Source organism: Odocoileus virginianus, chromosome 24, assembly GCF_023699985.2.
Source record: "Odocoileus virginianus isolate 20LAN1187 ecotype Illinois chromosome 24, Ovbor_1.2, whole genome shotgun sequence".
Taxonomy (NCBI): Eukaryota; Metazoa; Chordata; class Mammalia; order Artiodactyla; family Cervidae; genus Odocoileus; species Odocoileus virginianus.
This window is the reverse complement of record NC_069697.1, coordinates 16,636,326-16,652,294: the sequence shown is the minus strand read 5'-3', so window position 1 is coordinate 16,652,294 and position 15,969 is coordinate 16,636,326. Positions and strand designations below refer to the sequence as shown.

General features: G+C 39.5%; 1 protein-coding gene across 3 annotated transcripts in view; it reads left to right on the top strand.

Moving 5' to 3' along the window:
• KITLG (KIT ligand) overlaps positions 1 to 15,969 on the top strand; it is a 96,592-nt gene that overhangs the window by 29,644 nt on the left and 50,979 nt on the right. For all 3 annotated transcript variants that reach the window (XM_070454309.1, XM_020900245.2, XM_020900244.2), the window contains exon 2: positions 9,878 to 9,991. In XM_070454309.1, coding sequence (XP_070310410.1) covers positions 9,878 to 9,991 — 114 coding nt within the window. The remainder of the gene's footprint in view (positions 1 to 9,877; positions 9,992 to 15,969) is intronic.

The window sequence follows — 15,969 nt, the reverse complement described above, 5'->3', positions numbered from 1 at the left end:
CTAGCTTTATTGAGGTTATTGTTCAGTTGCCCAGTCGTGTCCGGCTCTGCAACCCCATGGACTGCAGCACACCAGGCTTCCCTGTCCTTCTCCATCTCCCAGAGTTTGCTCAAACTCATATCCATTGAGTCAATGATGTCATCCAAACATCTTTTCCTCTGTCGTCCCCTTCTACTGCCTTCAATCTTTCCCAGCATCAGGGTCTTTACCAATGAGTCAGCTCTTCGCATCAGGTGGCCTGAGTATTGGAGCTTCAGCATCAGTCCTTCCAATGAATATTCAGGGTTGATTTCCTTTAAGATTGACTGGTTGGATCTCCTTGCAGTCCAAGGGACTCTCAAGAGTCTTCTCCAACACCACAGTTCAAAAGCGTCAGTTCTTTGGCACACAACATTTTTTATTGGCCAGCTGTCACACCCATCCATACCTGACCACTAGAAAGACCATATCTTTGACTATACAGCCCTTTGTGGGCAAAGTAATGTCTCTGCTTTTTATTAAGCTGTCTAGGTTTGACATAGCTTTCCTGCCAAGAAGCAATCATCTTCTAATTTCATGAGTGCAGTCACCATCCACAGTACTTTTAGAGCCCAAGAAGAGAAAGTCTATCACTGCTTCCACCTCTTCCCTTTCTGTTTGCCATGAAGTGATGTGGCTGATGCCATGATCTCAGTTTTTTTAATATTGAGTTTTAAGCCAGCTTTTCATGCCCCTCTTTCACCCTCCTCAAGAGGCTCTTTAGTTCCTCTTGGCTTTCTGCCATAAGGATGGTGTCATCTGCATATCTGAGGTTGTTGATATTTCTCCTGGCAATCTTGATTCCAGCTTGTTCTTCATCCAACCCAGCATTTCACATGATGTACTCTGCATATAAGTTAAATAAGCAGGGTGACAATATACAGCCTTGATGTACTCCTTGCCCAGTTTGAAACCAGTCCGTTTTTCCATGTCTGGTTCTAACTGTTGCTCCTTGACCCGCATACAGGTTTCTTAGTAGGCAGGTAAGGTGGTATGGTATGCCCATCTCTTTAGAATTTTCCACAGTTTGTCGTGATCTACACAGTCACAGAACCAGAGATCAAATTGCCAACATCCTTTGGATCATAGAAAAAGCTAGAGAATTCCAGAAAAACATCTACTTCTGCTTCATTGACTACACTAAATCCTTTGACTGTAGATCACAGCAAACTGGAAAATTTATTGAAGTATGACTGACAAATAAAATTGTGTATATTTAAGGTATATAATGGGATGTTTTGATATATGAATACATTGTGAGATGATGACTACAGTCAGACTGTCTACAGTTACCCATGTGTATATGTGTGTATATGTCTGTGTGTGTGATGAGTACACTTGAGATCTACTCTTAGAAACTTTCAAGTAAACAATACAGTATTATTAGCTGTAGACAAAGTGCTGTACATTAGACCTTCAGAACTTATAAATGAAAGTTTGTAACCTTTAATCAATATCTCCCCATTTTCCTCCACCCCCAGCCACCTTTCTGTTCTACTCTTTGTTACTATGAATTCAACATTTTTTTTTTTGATTCCACATATACATGAGATCATATATTTGTCTTTCTGTACCTGGCTTATTTCATTTAGTCTTTCCTTTATTTGATGAGAATGAATCATCAAAGAAAAGCAAAGTTTAATATTTCTAGTCACTGTTTAGGAAATCAGGGAAGTGTGTGTACTATATATTAGAATAATTTCTGCATAGAATAATATGGAAAAAAATACTTTTCCATTTAAAGAAGTAAGCACCTCATTTCAACCCTCTCCAAAAAATACTGATAGGGAGGTGTTACTTCTGCTGTTTAGAATGCTCAGTACATTTCTAGCCTGACTGCTCCTCCATCCTAATGTTTAGTTATGCCTGAGTGAATGATTGACTTTTATGAAAGATGAATACTCATCAGTAGCAAAGCACATGACCCTTGAAGAACATGAGTGTGAACTGCATGGGTCCACTTATATGTGGATATTTTTCAATAGTAAATATTGAGGTACTACACAGTCTTAGATTGGTTGAATCCCTGGGTGCTGAGGAGCCAGGGATAGGGTGGGCTGACTGTAAATTATACATGGATGACTGCTGCATTGCTCAAGGGCCAACTGTACATGCAATATCAAATTACAATTTTAGTGTCACAGCTTTAACATTGTGCTTCATGAAATGTGTTTCTCAGAGATACTTGTTTTTTATTTTTTTAATTTATTTTATTGAAGTACAGTTGTTTCACTATGTTGTGTTAATTTCCAGTGTGCAGCAAAGTGATTCAGTTACACTCATACATTCTTTTTCCTGTTTTTTTTCCATTATAGTTTATCCCAGGATATTGAATATAGTTCTTTGTGCTATAGAGTAGGATCTTGCTTATCCATCCTATGTATAATAGATTGCACCTGCTAATCCCAAACTTCCACTCATTCCTTCCCCACCTCCTCTCACCTTTGGCCACAACTACTATGTCTGTGGGTCTGTTTCTGTTTTGTAGGTAAGTTCATTTGTGTCGTATTTTAGATTCCAGATGTAAGTGACATCATATGGTGTTTGGCTTTCTCTGACTTACTTCACTTAGTATGATAATCTCTAGGTCTACTCATGTTGTTTAAATGGCATTGTTTTATTTTATGGCCAGTATGCCTTTCCATACGTGTATCACATCTTTACCTGTTTATCTCTTGATGGACATAGGTTGTTTCCATAGCTTTGCTATTGTAAATCATGATGCAGTGAAGACTGGGATGCCTGTATCTTTTCCAGTTATAGTTTTGTCATGATATATGTTCAAGAGTGGGATTGTGGGATCATATGGAAAATGTATCTTTAGTTTTTTTGAAGATTCTCCGTACTGTTTTCCATAGTGGCTGCACCAATTTACATTCTCTCATGAATATTTGAGTGTATTAACAGATTTAAGTTTAGTCCTACCCAAATAGACTCTAATAAATTGAGCAAAGTCATGTTTACAGGTGTTTGTATATAGTTGATTCAGAAGAAATTGCTGCCCTGGTGAAATTACTTTGCAATGGTTATAGAAGTCTGCATTAATATATATTTTTAAACTATCAAAAACATATAAAATCATAAAATTAAAAGTTCTGAAAAATGTAAAATATTCAGCTTTGACTTGGAAACAAGCTTGTCTTCATATGTATTATATTTAAATAATTATTGAAGTCTTTGAGAGATGGTGTCAGAGTCCTCATCAATGATGTAACAGCTTCCTGGGAGTGTTATGAGTGTGAGATGGTGAAGAGGATAGGATTTCAAACTGGACACACTTGAGTTTTCATTCTGGTCTCACCACAGAGTGAAAGTGAAAGTCACTCAGTAGTGTCCGACTCCTTGTGACCCTATGGACTATACAGTCAATGGGATTCTCCAGGCCAGAATACTGGAGTGGGTAGCCTATCCCTTCTCCAGGGGATCTTCCCAACCCAGGAATCAAACCAGGATCTCTTGGATTGCAGTCAGATTCTTTACCAGCTTAGCTGTCAGGGAAGCCCTCACCATGTAGAAGTCACTGAATTTCTCTTTATCTTGGTTTCTTCATCTTCAAAATTAAGATAGATAAATCTTAAATTTTGTTTGTGATCAGCTGGACAAAATGTTTGGTACCCAGTAAATATTCAGTAAGTGAAAGCTGTGTTCACTGCTGTTCAGAAAGCAGCAGCATTTGTGCACACATTCAGACATCCTGCCTGGTGGTACTGATGACCTACGGTATATAGTCTATTTAGGGCCAGGCCCTCTGTTTGAGGCCTGGCTCTCACCCCCTCCTGTCCTCAGGAGCATTGCTCCAATGTACCTTTCTTCTGATCTACAGTGCCAGTTGTATCTCCTTCTGGATTGTCCCCATAGGTATACAGGCATCCTGGTATTTCTACCATCTTACAAATAAAAGTCTCCTCCCATCCCAGCCTAATTCTTCACTAACTACATTCTCACTTTGTTTTTATTTCCTTGTTCATTTATTTATTTGCTGTCCTTTGAAAGACATGTCTTTTTAAAAAGCTATCTGTATGTACTATTTCTAATCGCTCACCCCTATCTCTCAAATCCACTCCTCGCTGGCCTTTTCCAAACTGTTTCAATAAAAATGCTCTTGTTAATGTCACCTGTGATCTCTGTGCTGCTAAATTCAGTGATCAGTTCTCAGTCCTCATCTTCCTTGATCTATCATGAGTATTTGACGTAGTTCATAGTTTGACCTCCTTAAGGTACTTTTACTTTTTCTTGTTTTTTTTTTTTTTTTTTTTTTTAGCTTGGGTTCCTCCTCGTCCTCCACTGGCTCTCTCTCAGGCTCCTTTGTATGTTCTAAATCTTTTTCCAGACCTCTTAGGGTTGGAGCACCATAGGACCCAGTTATTTTTTCCTTTTTCTATTTGTATTCACTCCTTTGATGGTCTCATCCACTCTTGTGCTTAAAATTCCATTTATGTATCAAAGGATGTCATATTTATATATCCAGCCCAAACTACCCTCCTCAATCCAGATTCAAATATCCTGACCTACTTTCATCACTGGGATGTCTCAAAGACATCTCAAACGGAGGACATTCAAAACTTTTCTCCTGATCTGACCCCCCAAACCTTCTCTACCCCTCAGTCAGTATTGATAACTTGATGGCAACACTGTCCATTCAGTTGCTCAGACCAAAGTCCTTGGACTCATCCTTGACTCTGAGCTAACCACCTCAAGCCGTACACTGTGACAACCCTTTCTTGCTTGGATTACAGCAGCATCCCCAAATTGGTCTTCCCGATTCTAACCACAGCAATCAGAAGTGATCTTTTTAAAATTTTTTTTTTAGGGGAAGAATTTACATTTTTAGAGCGGTTCATAGCAAAATTGAAGGTACAGAGACTTCCCCAATGCCCCTTACCCCCCCACACACAGGGCCTCCCCCATTATCAATAATCTCCCATCAGAGTGGTGCATTTGTTACAGCTGATGGACTTATATTGATACACCTTAATCACCCAGAGCCCATAGTCTATGCTAGGGTTTACTCTTGGTGGTGTATCTTCTGTGAGTTTAAACAAACATATAATTATATGTATTCACAATTATCATATAGAGTATTTCCACTGCACTAGAAACCCTCTGCTCTGTCTGTGGGCTTCCCAGGTGGCTGAGTGGTAAAAGGAAAATCTGCCTACTAATGCAAGAGACATGAATTCGATCCCTGGGTTGGGAAGATCTCCTGGAGAAGAAAGTGGCAACCCACCCCAGTATCCTTGCCTGGAGAACCCCATGGACAGAGCAGCCTGGTGGGCTACAGTCCATAGGGTCGCACAGAGTCGGACACAGCTGAGCACACACGCATGCATGCTCTGTCTGTGCATGCCTCCCGCTCCAACCCCTGGCAACACGGATCTTTTGACTGTTTGCATAGTTTTGCCCTTTCTGGAATGACAGAGGAGTTGTAATCAAATGGTGTAGAGCCTTTTCATATTGGCTTCTTCACTTTATAATATGCATTTATTTCCTCTATGTCTTTTTATGGCTTCATAGCTCGTTTCTTTTTAGTGCTGAGTAAAAGTCCGTTGCCCAGATATACCACAGTTTATTCATCTGTTCACCTGCTGAAGGACATTCTGGTTGTTTCCAAGTTTTGGCAGTTTTGAATAAGCTGTTGTAGAAATCAGTAAGCAGTATATATCAGTAAGATATGTGTTTTAAGCTCCTTGGGACAGGACCAAGGAGCATGATTGCTGGATCATATGGTAAGTGTATGTTCAGTTTTGTAAGAAACAACCAGTTTTTTTTTTTATTATTATATAATATGTCATCTGGCTCCTATGCTGAAAATCCTGCAACGAATCCCACTTGGTTCACAGTAAATGTCAAAAATCCAGATGAGTATACAAGACCCTACATGATCTGACTTGTTCTCTTTGACATCATCTTCTTCATTGCTCCGTGCTTTAATCTCACATGCATGCGTGTGTGCTAAGTTGCTTCAGTCCAACTCTTTGCAACCCTATGGGCTGTAGCCCACCCAGCTCCTCTGTCCATGGGATTCTCCAGGCAAGAATACTGGAGTGGGTTGCCATGCCCTCCTTCAGGGGATCTTCCCAACTTAGGGATAGAACCCAAGTCTCTTGTCTCCTTCCCTGACAGGTGGGTTCTTGACCACTAACACCACCTGAGAAGCCCTGCTTTCTTGCTCTTCCTTAAATAAAGCAGGTTCCTTAAATCAATGAGTACGAATTTCTTTTATAATGGCGGGGGGAGATACACTTGCTAAAAATTGTCAGGGTAGTGGCATTCCAAGTAGGTTTTTTCCTTATTCTCCAAGTGTTTGGTAATGATAATATATTACTTTTATAATAAAATATCTTGAAAGATTCCATTGAAAACAACAAAATAGACCTTAGGGACTTAGCAGTAGCTTCTCTTTCTCTGTCTATAATACTCTCCTAGACATCTGCATGGATAATTCCCTTAGTGCCTTCTAATCTTTGATAAAACATTGCCTTCCCAATGGGGCCCCACCAAAAAAGTATTCTTTTTGCAGTCATTCATATTGCAGTCTCTGGGGAAAGAGAGGTGGCGTTAATAGCTGGTACTGTGGCCTTTTCTCTAGATTCAGAGATGCCTGGGGATTTGACCTCTCTACCTTCCTCTTTGTATCAAGATCTCAAGTAACTGATAGGAGTAGACCTAACCTTCACCCAAGAGAATCCTGCTGAAGTTACTAGGGAGCAGAACAATCACCAGTATGCACGTTATTGTGGAGACTGGTGGGAGTAGCTATACTGGAGAATGAGTGGCAGCTCATGGCATGTCCCTGATGGGGCTACTCAACTAGCGAGACATAAGCCTGAGAAGTGGTCCTGCCCAGCCAGCATTGTGAATCGTTGCCACGTACCCCAAGGGTGTAGTGATATGTGGATATTAGAGATGGTGCAGGAGTCATCATGAGTTCTACCCTGCTGTGCATGCTGCTGGTCTCCTCTCCTGTTTCCTTTCTCAAAGCTCAGTAATACACTTGATGCTGGATGAGGCCTCCAGTGCCTCATGAGTGTAACTGTCACCTGGAACCTAAGACCCTGCTGCTAGTAGAGAAGAGTAGGCATTATAAGCCCAGTAGCTCTCCTGAGATCTAATGTTTCTCTTTTCATGGCACACTTTTGACATACTATATAATCTGGCTATTTACCAGTTTTATTGGTCATGGTCTGCCTTCTCTCACTAGAAGTTAAGCTTCTTGAGGGCAGGGATTTTTGCCTTTTCTTTTTTTTACTAATATATCCCCAGCATCTAGAACAGTGCCCAGCACACAGTAGCACTGGGTGCTTAATAAATATTTGCTGAATGAATGAGTGAACAAATGCTTGTGGAGTGTTTCTTCTGTGTCAGACATAAGACATGGTAAAGAGAAATCAACAGAATTTCTGCCCTTGTATTTCTTTTTTTTTTTTTTTTCATTCAGTCTTACTGAGATATAATTGACATATCCCCTATATGAGTCGTACAGCATAGTGATTTGACTTACATACATCATGCAGTGATGACCATATTAAGATTACTGAACATCTGTCATCTCATATAGATACAAAATTAAAGAAGCAGAAATTTTTTTTTCCTTGTGATAAGAACTCTTGGGATTTACTCTCAAACAACCTTCATATATAACATAGAGCAGTGTTAATTATATTTATCATGTTATACACTACATCCCTAGTAGTGATTTATCTTTTGACTGAAAGTTTGTACCTTTTGATCACCTTTATCGAATTCCCCCTCCCTCATCCCTGTGCCTTTATATTTCTTACAGCCTAGAATATGAATAAGGTTATTAGAGACTGGCTCTTTATAGAGATCCTTAGGGAAGATTCCAAAGTCAGATCATGAAAGAGGGTGTAGGAGAAATATATTTCAAGGGAGGGTTAGATTTTAGTAGTGACAGTATGAGAGAAACTATGAGTTTAAGCATTGTATTTACACACATGAAGGGAGACTCTTAGAGGAGATGTTATGTGTTGGGATTGTCCAAAAAGCAGAATCCCCCAAACAAATCATTTACACCAGCGGTTCCCAGCCTTTTCAGCACCAGGGCCCAGTTTCATGGAAGACAGTTTTTCCATGGGCCAGGGTAGAGATGGGGATGGTTTGGGGATGACCCAAGCATATTACATGTATTGTACATGTTATTTCTATTATTTATTACTCAGCTTATCTTCAGATCATCAGGCATTAGATCCCAGAGGTTAGGGACCCCTGATGTACACAATTTAGTCTTTATTTTGGCCCAAGGGAGAAAAGCAGGATCCCACCAAGCTCAAAGTAGCCTTAAACAAAATTAAGCAGGATTACTGCTAATGATTACCTATGATCATCTATGTAATCATAGATTACAATGGTAAAACAATGAAGGGATTTTAGTTTTGTTTACACTACATTATTATCTATGTAGGTAGCATTGTAGTCTTAGAAATTTTAGTAAATGATAATTGTAACTTGGTCCAGTATAATATCTATTAAGCTGGCAGATATTAACTGAAAATAATAATTCAGTTCCACTTAATACATGGCTGGTTACATAATAAGTAGGAAAGATTTCTAGCCATGTACAGATGGGCCTTTGTGTAATTTTAAGATGCCATAGATGAATGTTAACTCATAAAAGAATTCTCACATTTTAAAATATCATCACATCTCCATGCCTTTGCTCCTGTTGTTTATTTTTCCTGGAATGCTCATCCCTTCCCTGTCAACTCTTGCAAATTCCTCCTCTGTCCACCATAATCCAGTTGGAGTCACATATTTTCTGTGGCTTTTCTTGGCACTGCCTTTCTGCCACGAGTTCTCTCCCTTAAGATTAATTGATTAATTGCTTCCTCCTCTGGGTTCCCAAAACATTTATCACAGGGTGTGGGTGTTACTTAGTTCCCTGAGTCTGCATTTCAGGGGAGTCTTACCACCTTTGTTTCTCTGGCTGGCTCCGGTCTCTGTCTCATACAAGTTCAATAAATAGGTGTCAAATTTGAAGCATTAGACTCTTTTTTAACCTTGATCACTGATTCATCCAGCAAATATTTAGCAAGAGCTTTTTATATTCCAGGTGCTGTTATGTCTTATAAAGATACTGAGGGGAAAAAAAAATAGATGCCCCAATTTTTAGAAATATAAAACATAGGGTAATAAGAAGTAAGCCATGCATAAAAGTAACTATTTAACATGGTTGAAAGAGTTATTTGGAAAGAGAGGTAGCGTGTGTGTGTGTGATTACTTCATGCTGGTGTTCAAAAATGTCTTCTCATTGACTAAGAAAATATTTTTCCTTGTTAAATTGCTAAAAAATTGTGATTCAAAACAATGATTCTTTTGATGTCTCACAAATTAGATTAAATTCTTTCCTAGATCAAAATACCTCTCCCTCACTTTAACTGGGTGTTCTAGTAGGTTATTGGGTTAAAGCAATGCTCAGAGTGTTGCTGTTACTTGCCAAACAGTCTACATTTAAAGTAGAGAAATTTTTTTTGGTGCCTTAAGGCACACATTTTATACATTCCCTAGTTTTTAGAAAATAGCTTAAGTGATAAATTCTTTTCATGTTGCTACAAGTTCGTTTCTAATTGCCACTGGGAAATTGCCCATAGACAGCTTTTGACAAAAGTTAACGATACTGTCATTGAAATGAAAAATCCAAACCGTATTTTAACTGAGAATTTTTAAGAAATTTGGTTAGCATAGTTTGTGTGTAAGGCATTTAATTATATTTAAGCCAGTAGCATTAAAAGAAAAAAAAATTCGTTTTTCCACATTAAGGCAGAAAATGTTAGTTGTTAATAGTTTGAGTGATTATGGATATTTACTGATGGTCACCAGCATTTTTTCTCTTTCCATTTAGACTTGGATTATCACTTGCATTTATCTTCAACTGCTCCTATTTAATCCTCTCGTCCACTCTCAAGGGATCTGCGGGAGCCGTGTGACTGATGATGTGAAAGACGTTACAAAATTGGTAAGGAATGCTTTCAATTGCTCTGACTCTTGTACTTTTCCTTTTTTTCTTGCCCCAGATTAGTGTCTTTCAGAGATCAGGAGAGATGTCACCGAGTTGTCCTGAAGGGTTTGTAGAGGGCAGGTCAGGAGATATTTACGGTCGCGGAGCATCTTGGTAAAGTTGGCCCGCTGCGCCTCCTTTGGGGGACTGTTTCCTTGCTGGTCTCTTCATCGCCTTTGCAGGCAGTGAAGGACACTGGCGGGTGCTTTGTCTGCTGATGTGTGAGCACTAGCTTGTTCCCCATTATCTCATGTTTCATTTTCCCTCCACATGTCTTCCTGCTCTTCTCTAAAGAGCCTAACAAAAGGAGATCTGAGCGGCTCATGCTCCCCTTCCCAACTGCTCTAAGACTCCGTTACATGCGGGTGGGTGTTTGCCCCTCAGTAAGCACAGTTGGAGTCATTTGTTGCCCAAACATTGACCAGACACATCTCCCACATCCATCCCGTTGTAACCCTTCCCTCAGCAAGAGCCGCTTTTCACTAGTGCCCTTGGTCACTGCCAGCTTCATGCCACGCTTCTCTTAAGACGCAGACCACAGAGAGGGAGGCGGTAACACAGCCTCTGAGATGGACTCCTCCCAACCTTCACGATCTAGCGGCAACTGCGTGTTCATTTGAGCTGCATTGTGTGCTTTCAGAATGAACAAAGTTTGAAAAGCCATTTTGTAAGTTCCTGGTTTAAAAGAGCCGAGTGGCACTCAGCTATTTGAATATTGTTTAGAGGGCAGAGTGATATGAGAATAGGAAAGAAATGAGGGTTGTCGTACGTAAAAAAGAAAAGAAAGTATATTTGTTGAGATATTTATCTTCTCTACCTAGATATGCATTTCCTGGTGTATATGTTATTTTGGGTTCATAGCCAAACTTCAAAACAGAAGTTTAATGTTACGATCTGAGTTTCGCTTAGCTTAGTCTCAATGCAGAATTAAGAATATACACATCCATGCACACACATACACACACCATGCAGATTTCCTTGGATACCTACAAAGTCCAGGCTTACGAATATTCTCCAGTGCAGTATCTGAAGGTGTATCAACCTGTTTTATTGGAAGGGCTGGTGATCCAAGCAGTATAACATTTGCTTCCTAAATGCCCAGCTGGGTTTAAGGATGGGCTGGGGGAAGTACTTCTTTCAAAACATAGGTCATGATCCTTTTCCTCAAGTTGCTTGTTAGTTTGTGAGCCAGGGGACTACACTAAGAAGAAAATGTTTATATTCAAAATTTGGTATGCGTCAAAGGCCCTCATGAAATGTTTGTTCAATGAATGAAGAAAGGATGTGCACCATCAAAGGATGTGTACACAACAAAGGATGTGTACAGCATCAAAATTATCTGTTCATGAAGGTCACAGGGGTCTGGGCCCCACTGTGCAAACAGATCTGAGGAAGAGCTCTAGGCATCTACAGTTAAAAGATATTCCTTAAAGGAGATTGAAGAACCATTGCTTTAGATGGTTTATGCTGTCAAAGTTTAGAGACCAAAATATTGTGCCCTTACTTTAACCTCATTTCTTATTATGACTAGTTTTTTTTTCTTTTTTTTTATTATGACTAGTTTTATCTATGTTGTATCAGTTCAGTTGCTCAGTCGTGTCCGACTCTTTGTGACCCCCTGACCTGCAGCACACCAGGCCTCCCTGTCCATCACCAACTCCCGGAGCTTTCTCAAATTCACGTCCATCTAGTCAGTGATGCCATCCAAACATCTCATCCTCTGTTGTCCCCTTCTCCTCCTGCCTTCAATCTTTACCAGCATCAGGGTCTTTTCTAAGAAGTCAGTTCTTTGCCTCAGGTGGCCAAAGTATTGGAATTGCAGCTTCACCATCAGTCCTTCCAGTGAATATCCAGGACTGATTTCCTTTAGGATGGACTGGTTGGATCGCCTTGCAGTCCAAGGAGGGACTCTCAAGAGTCTTCTCCAACACCACAGTTCAAAAGCATCAATTCTTTGACGCTCAGCTTTCTTTATGGTCCAACTCTCACATCCATACATGACTACTGGAAAAACCATAGCTTTTTCTGTGTTGTATGGGTTTACATATATGTTAGATTAAACGAGTCTCCAAAATAGACTTAAAGTAGGTCACAACTGGGAAATTAACAACTCTTATGGGGCTGTTTGTGGAACCATGGAGCTACAATGAGCAGGGGAGATCAGAAGTAGTCCTAGGCATTCAATTTCAAATATGTGGGCAAGGAGTCACAGATGGAAGGTGATGGTGTATCTGACCACAGGCTGACAATATCCAAAATTAAAATAGCATTTAAGAAAAATTACTTGTAGTCAGTATTTTTTGCTGTTTGAAGAATATTACTTAATGAGCCCCACTTCCTGTGAAATATCAAATCGATATTTTCAAGTGGCATAAGTAGGTACTATAAGCACCTTCCAAGATTTTCTGTTCTTGTCTTTAACCATCTGCTTATTTTCACTCTGTTACCTATCAGTTGATACAGCAAAAAATGCAAGAAACTTTGAGAAAGAAATGCCTGGAAAGAGATACTTATTAACAGTAAAATATTAATATAATTCCTTTCCCCAGGGGCAAAGGTAAAAATCATTAAACTGAAAAAAGTCTTTTTTCTCCCTTCCAGCAACTGACTCAGAGGGGAATTTTTTAATTTCAAGAGTTGATCTAAATGAAATTAGTGTGTTTACTTCAGATTATTGGGGGGGAAAGTCAAGTTAATAACAAAAAAGGATTTAGAAGATCACTTCTGATTGAATAAAGACCTGCTTAATGCACAGCCAGTATTTCATAGAGTAGGAAATTGAAAGATATAAAATAATCCCTGGTCTCAGAGTGTTTATAATCTAGTTTGGGGCTAAGCCATCTCTATGAATATATGAAAGCAGATCACTAATACCACAATAACCACATGAAAGTGGATGCCATTTAAAAAGTTTTCTAGTAAAGTATGGGATCCAACTTGTACTAATTTTTTGGTTAGAATGGATTTTAGCATCTGACAGACCTGCTCTTTGACCTTAGATAAGAAACTATCTTTCTAAAGCTCAGTTCTTACTTCCCAATTTTGTGGTGTAAATTAAATAAGAGAATGTGTGTGTGTGTGTGTGTGTGTATATTACATATATATATATATATAAAACCACAGTTATTGTAACATAATCTCTCTGAGCCTCAGTTTCCTCACCATTATAATAGATTAATAGCACAACAGGGGTTAGCAGTGCCAACCTTCTGGCAGTGGAAAATCATCTCACAGCCTGTAGTTGGCCCTCTACACGTAAGGTTCCTCCCTAGCTGTGGTTTTTGCATCCACGGATTCAACAACGGTGGATTGTGTAGTATTGTAATACTATTGAAAAAAAATAGGAGTATGAGTAGACTCATAAAATTTAAACACGTGTTGTTCAAGGATCTACTGTACTTAACCTCATAGAGTGATTTTAAAGATTAAATAAAAGAACGGTGCTAGGAACATCGCAAGTGCTTGCTAAATATTGTGTTCGTAATGGTAGAATAGGGCTCCCCTGGTGGCTCAGTGGTAAAGAATCTCTCGTTGCAAGAGGCTGGGGTTTGATTCCTGGGTTGGGAAGATCCCCTGGAGGAGGAAATAGCAGCCCACTCCAGTATTCTTGCCTGAGTAATCCCATGGACAGAGGAGGCTGGTGAGCTACAGCCCATACAGCCCAGGGTCACAGAGAGTTGGACATACTTAGCAACTGAGGGCAGAATGGTAGTGTGATGGCAGTGATGTTTGTGGAGTTATAGGATACTGGAGCTGAATTTAGAGAATTTAGAATTTCATAAATAGGAAAACTGAGATCCATGAGTGGTGAAGTCCAGCTCCTGGTCCCATTACCTGTGTTGTCTTCTAGGACAGTGGTTTTCAGACTGGCTTTAAGAGACTACCCAGCAGCTCTGCTTTTATTGATGTGTCTGGCTTTTCTAAATAAGACTTGGGTGGAACAAAGAATTGAGCTTCTGGAAAAATGTTTGTGAATCATGTCTCCAAACTGGAACTATCCAGTCACACTCTCTGAGGGTCCTTATGAAAAGCATAGCCATCAGGGCCCTGCCTCAGAAATACTGGATTGCAGCTCATGGAGATGAGATGTAGGCAACTTAATGTGTGGGACTGGCATCCCAGGTGATAGTCATTTGCACAGGTCAGGACTGCTGAGGTTGTAATATTATACTTACAATTTGGGGGTGTTTCCATATTTGAAAAGAAGTGGCGTCCCCATCCTTAGCCTAAAACTCATTGATTTTGGGGGACATGAGTGACTTTTCTGTTTTATGGCTACAGATAACCACAGCCTCTCTCTGGAGAACAGTGGAGCAGAAAAGCATCTTGAAGTAGGTCAGGCTTACTGGGGTGTTTCATACAAGCGCTGCTGTTACCCAGCTGTGTGCCTTTGGACAAGTAAATCTCTGAACCTTTCTAGGATTCAACTTTTGGTTTTGAAAATGAGGAATTAGGACATGATCAGTAGTTCTTAATCTAGAATTCATAAACTTTCAAACTCTTTCAAATGAATCCAAATTACGCTTGCTGTGTGCCTTATGTGTTTCTGGTGGTGATGGTTTATTTGCTAAGTCGTGTCTGACTCTTGTGATCCCATGGACTGTGCCCGCCAGGGTCCTCTGCCCATGGGATTATCCAGGCAGGAATACTGGAGTGGGTTGTCATTTCCTTCTCCAGGGGATCTTCCCGACCCAGGAATTGAACCCTGCGTTGCAGGCAGATGATTTACCAACTGAGCTATGAGGGAAGCCCTATGTGTGTTTCTAAGAATGTGTATAACTTTTCATTTGCTTCCCAGAGAAGTCTGTAATCCTCCCCCAAAAAAGATAAGAACTACCAAATTGGATAACTTGGGAGGTGCTTTGTAGCCCTGAGATTCTTTTATTCCATACTCCTACTTCTTCAGATTGTAAATGTTGGAATAATCCAGTTATGCCTTAACTAAAGGAGGTTATATCAGATTGGATTTACTTGCTTTGAAGGTATAACGTTTGTACATTTTATCTGAGAAAAAGAAAGTGGGTTGAGAATACTTTTTTACCCTTTGCTCATTGTAATTAATTCAGCTAAAATCATTCCTTTGCCAGTGCTGCCAGTTCGGCCTTTGCTGTAGGTGGCAACTTGCACTCTGCCCACAAACCTTAAGTTTGTTTGCTTGGGGTGACTCCCATGTCACAGAAGCGACTTTACTGTCATTTTCTTTTTAATTTCTCCTTGGACGTTTTGTACTACACCTATAGTCCCCATGGTTTCCATTTGAAATCCTTCTGGCATGTTTACTCAGCATAATAGTTCATCTATTTACAGAACATTTTGCTTTGTTTCTAAAAAATGTTGCAGGACTTGTGTTAAGTGGCAAACTCAGACCTACCGAAAGGAAGGGTATTTGGGAAGGGGGTGAATCAAACTTCAAAAACTTGTATCTTTGGGGTGGTTCAACTGCAGCTCTTAATGATTGTGTTGATAAAAAAGGAATCCAAACATTGAGATAGATCAAATTAGTTTTTCCTTCTGTTCTTTCTGTTTCCTTCATTTATGATAATTTTTCTTCATTTGGGGGAGTTTAATTAAATGTGACTTTGCTGCTTTTTGAAAACATTTTTATCTTTATCTGTTGGGTAATTATTTGTCTTCCTTAAAATGTTTAAGGCAGGTTGCTGTTCCAGCCTTCATCTTGTAAAAGTGAAATCACTCTGTCTTTTCAAGGTCAGTCTATAGACCAGTAGGGTAAAGTCAGAAATTTGTGGCTTTCTTGCGGTAGGCAGTTATTTTAAATAGATTATATTAATACATGTATATATTAAATACATTATATTAATACAGTTTGACATAATAGGGGGTTATAAAAATATTCTTAGATAACAAATTACATACTTCGAGTGGATGGTTTTGAATAGTGCTGAATTTTTATTCTCTTCAAAGACAATGTTTTTTGG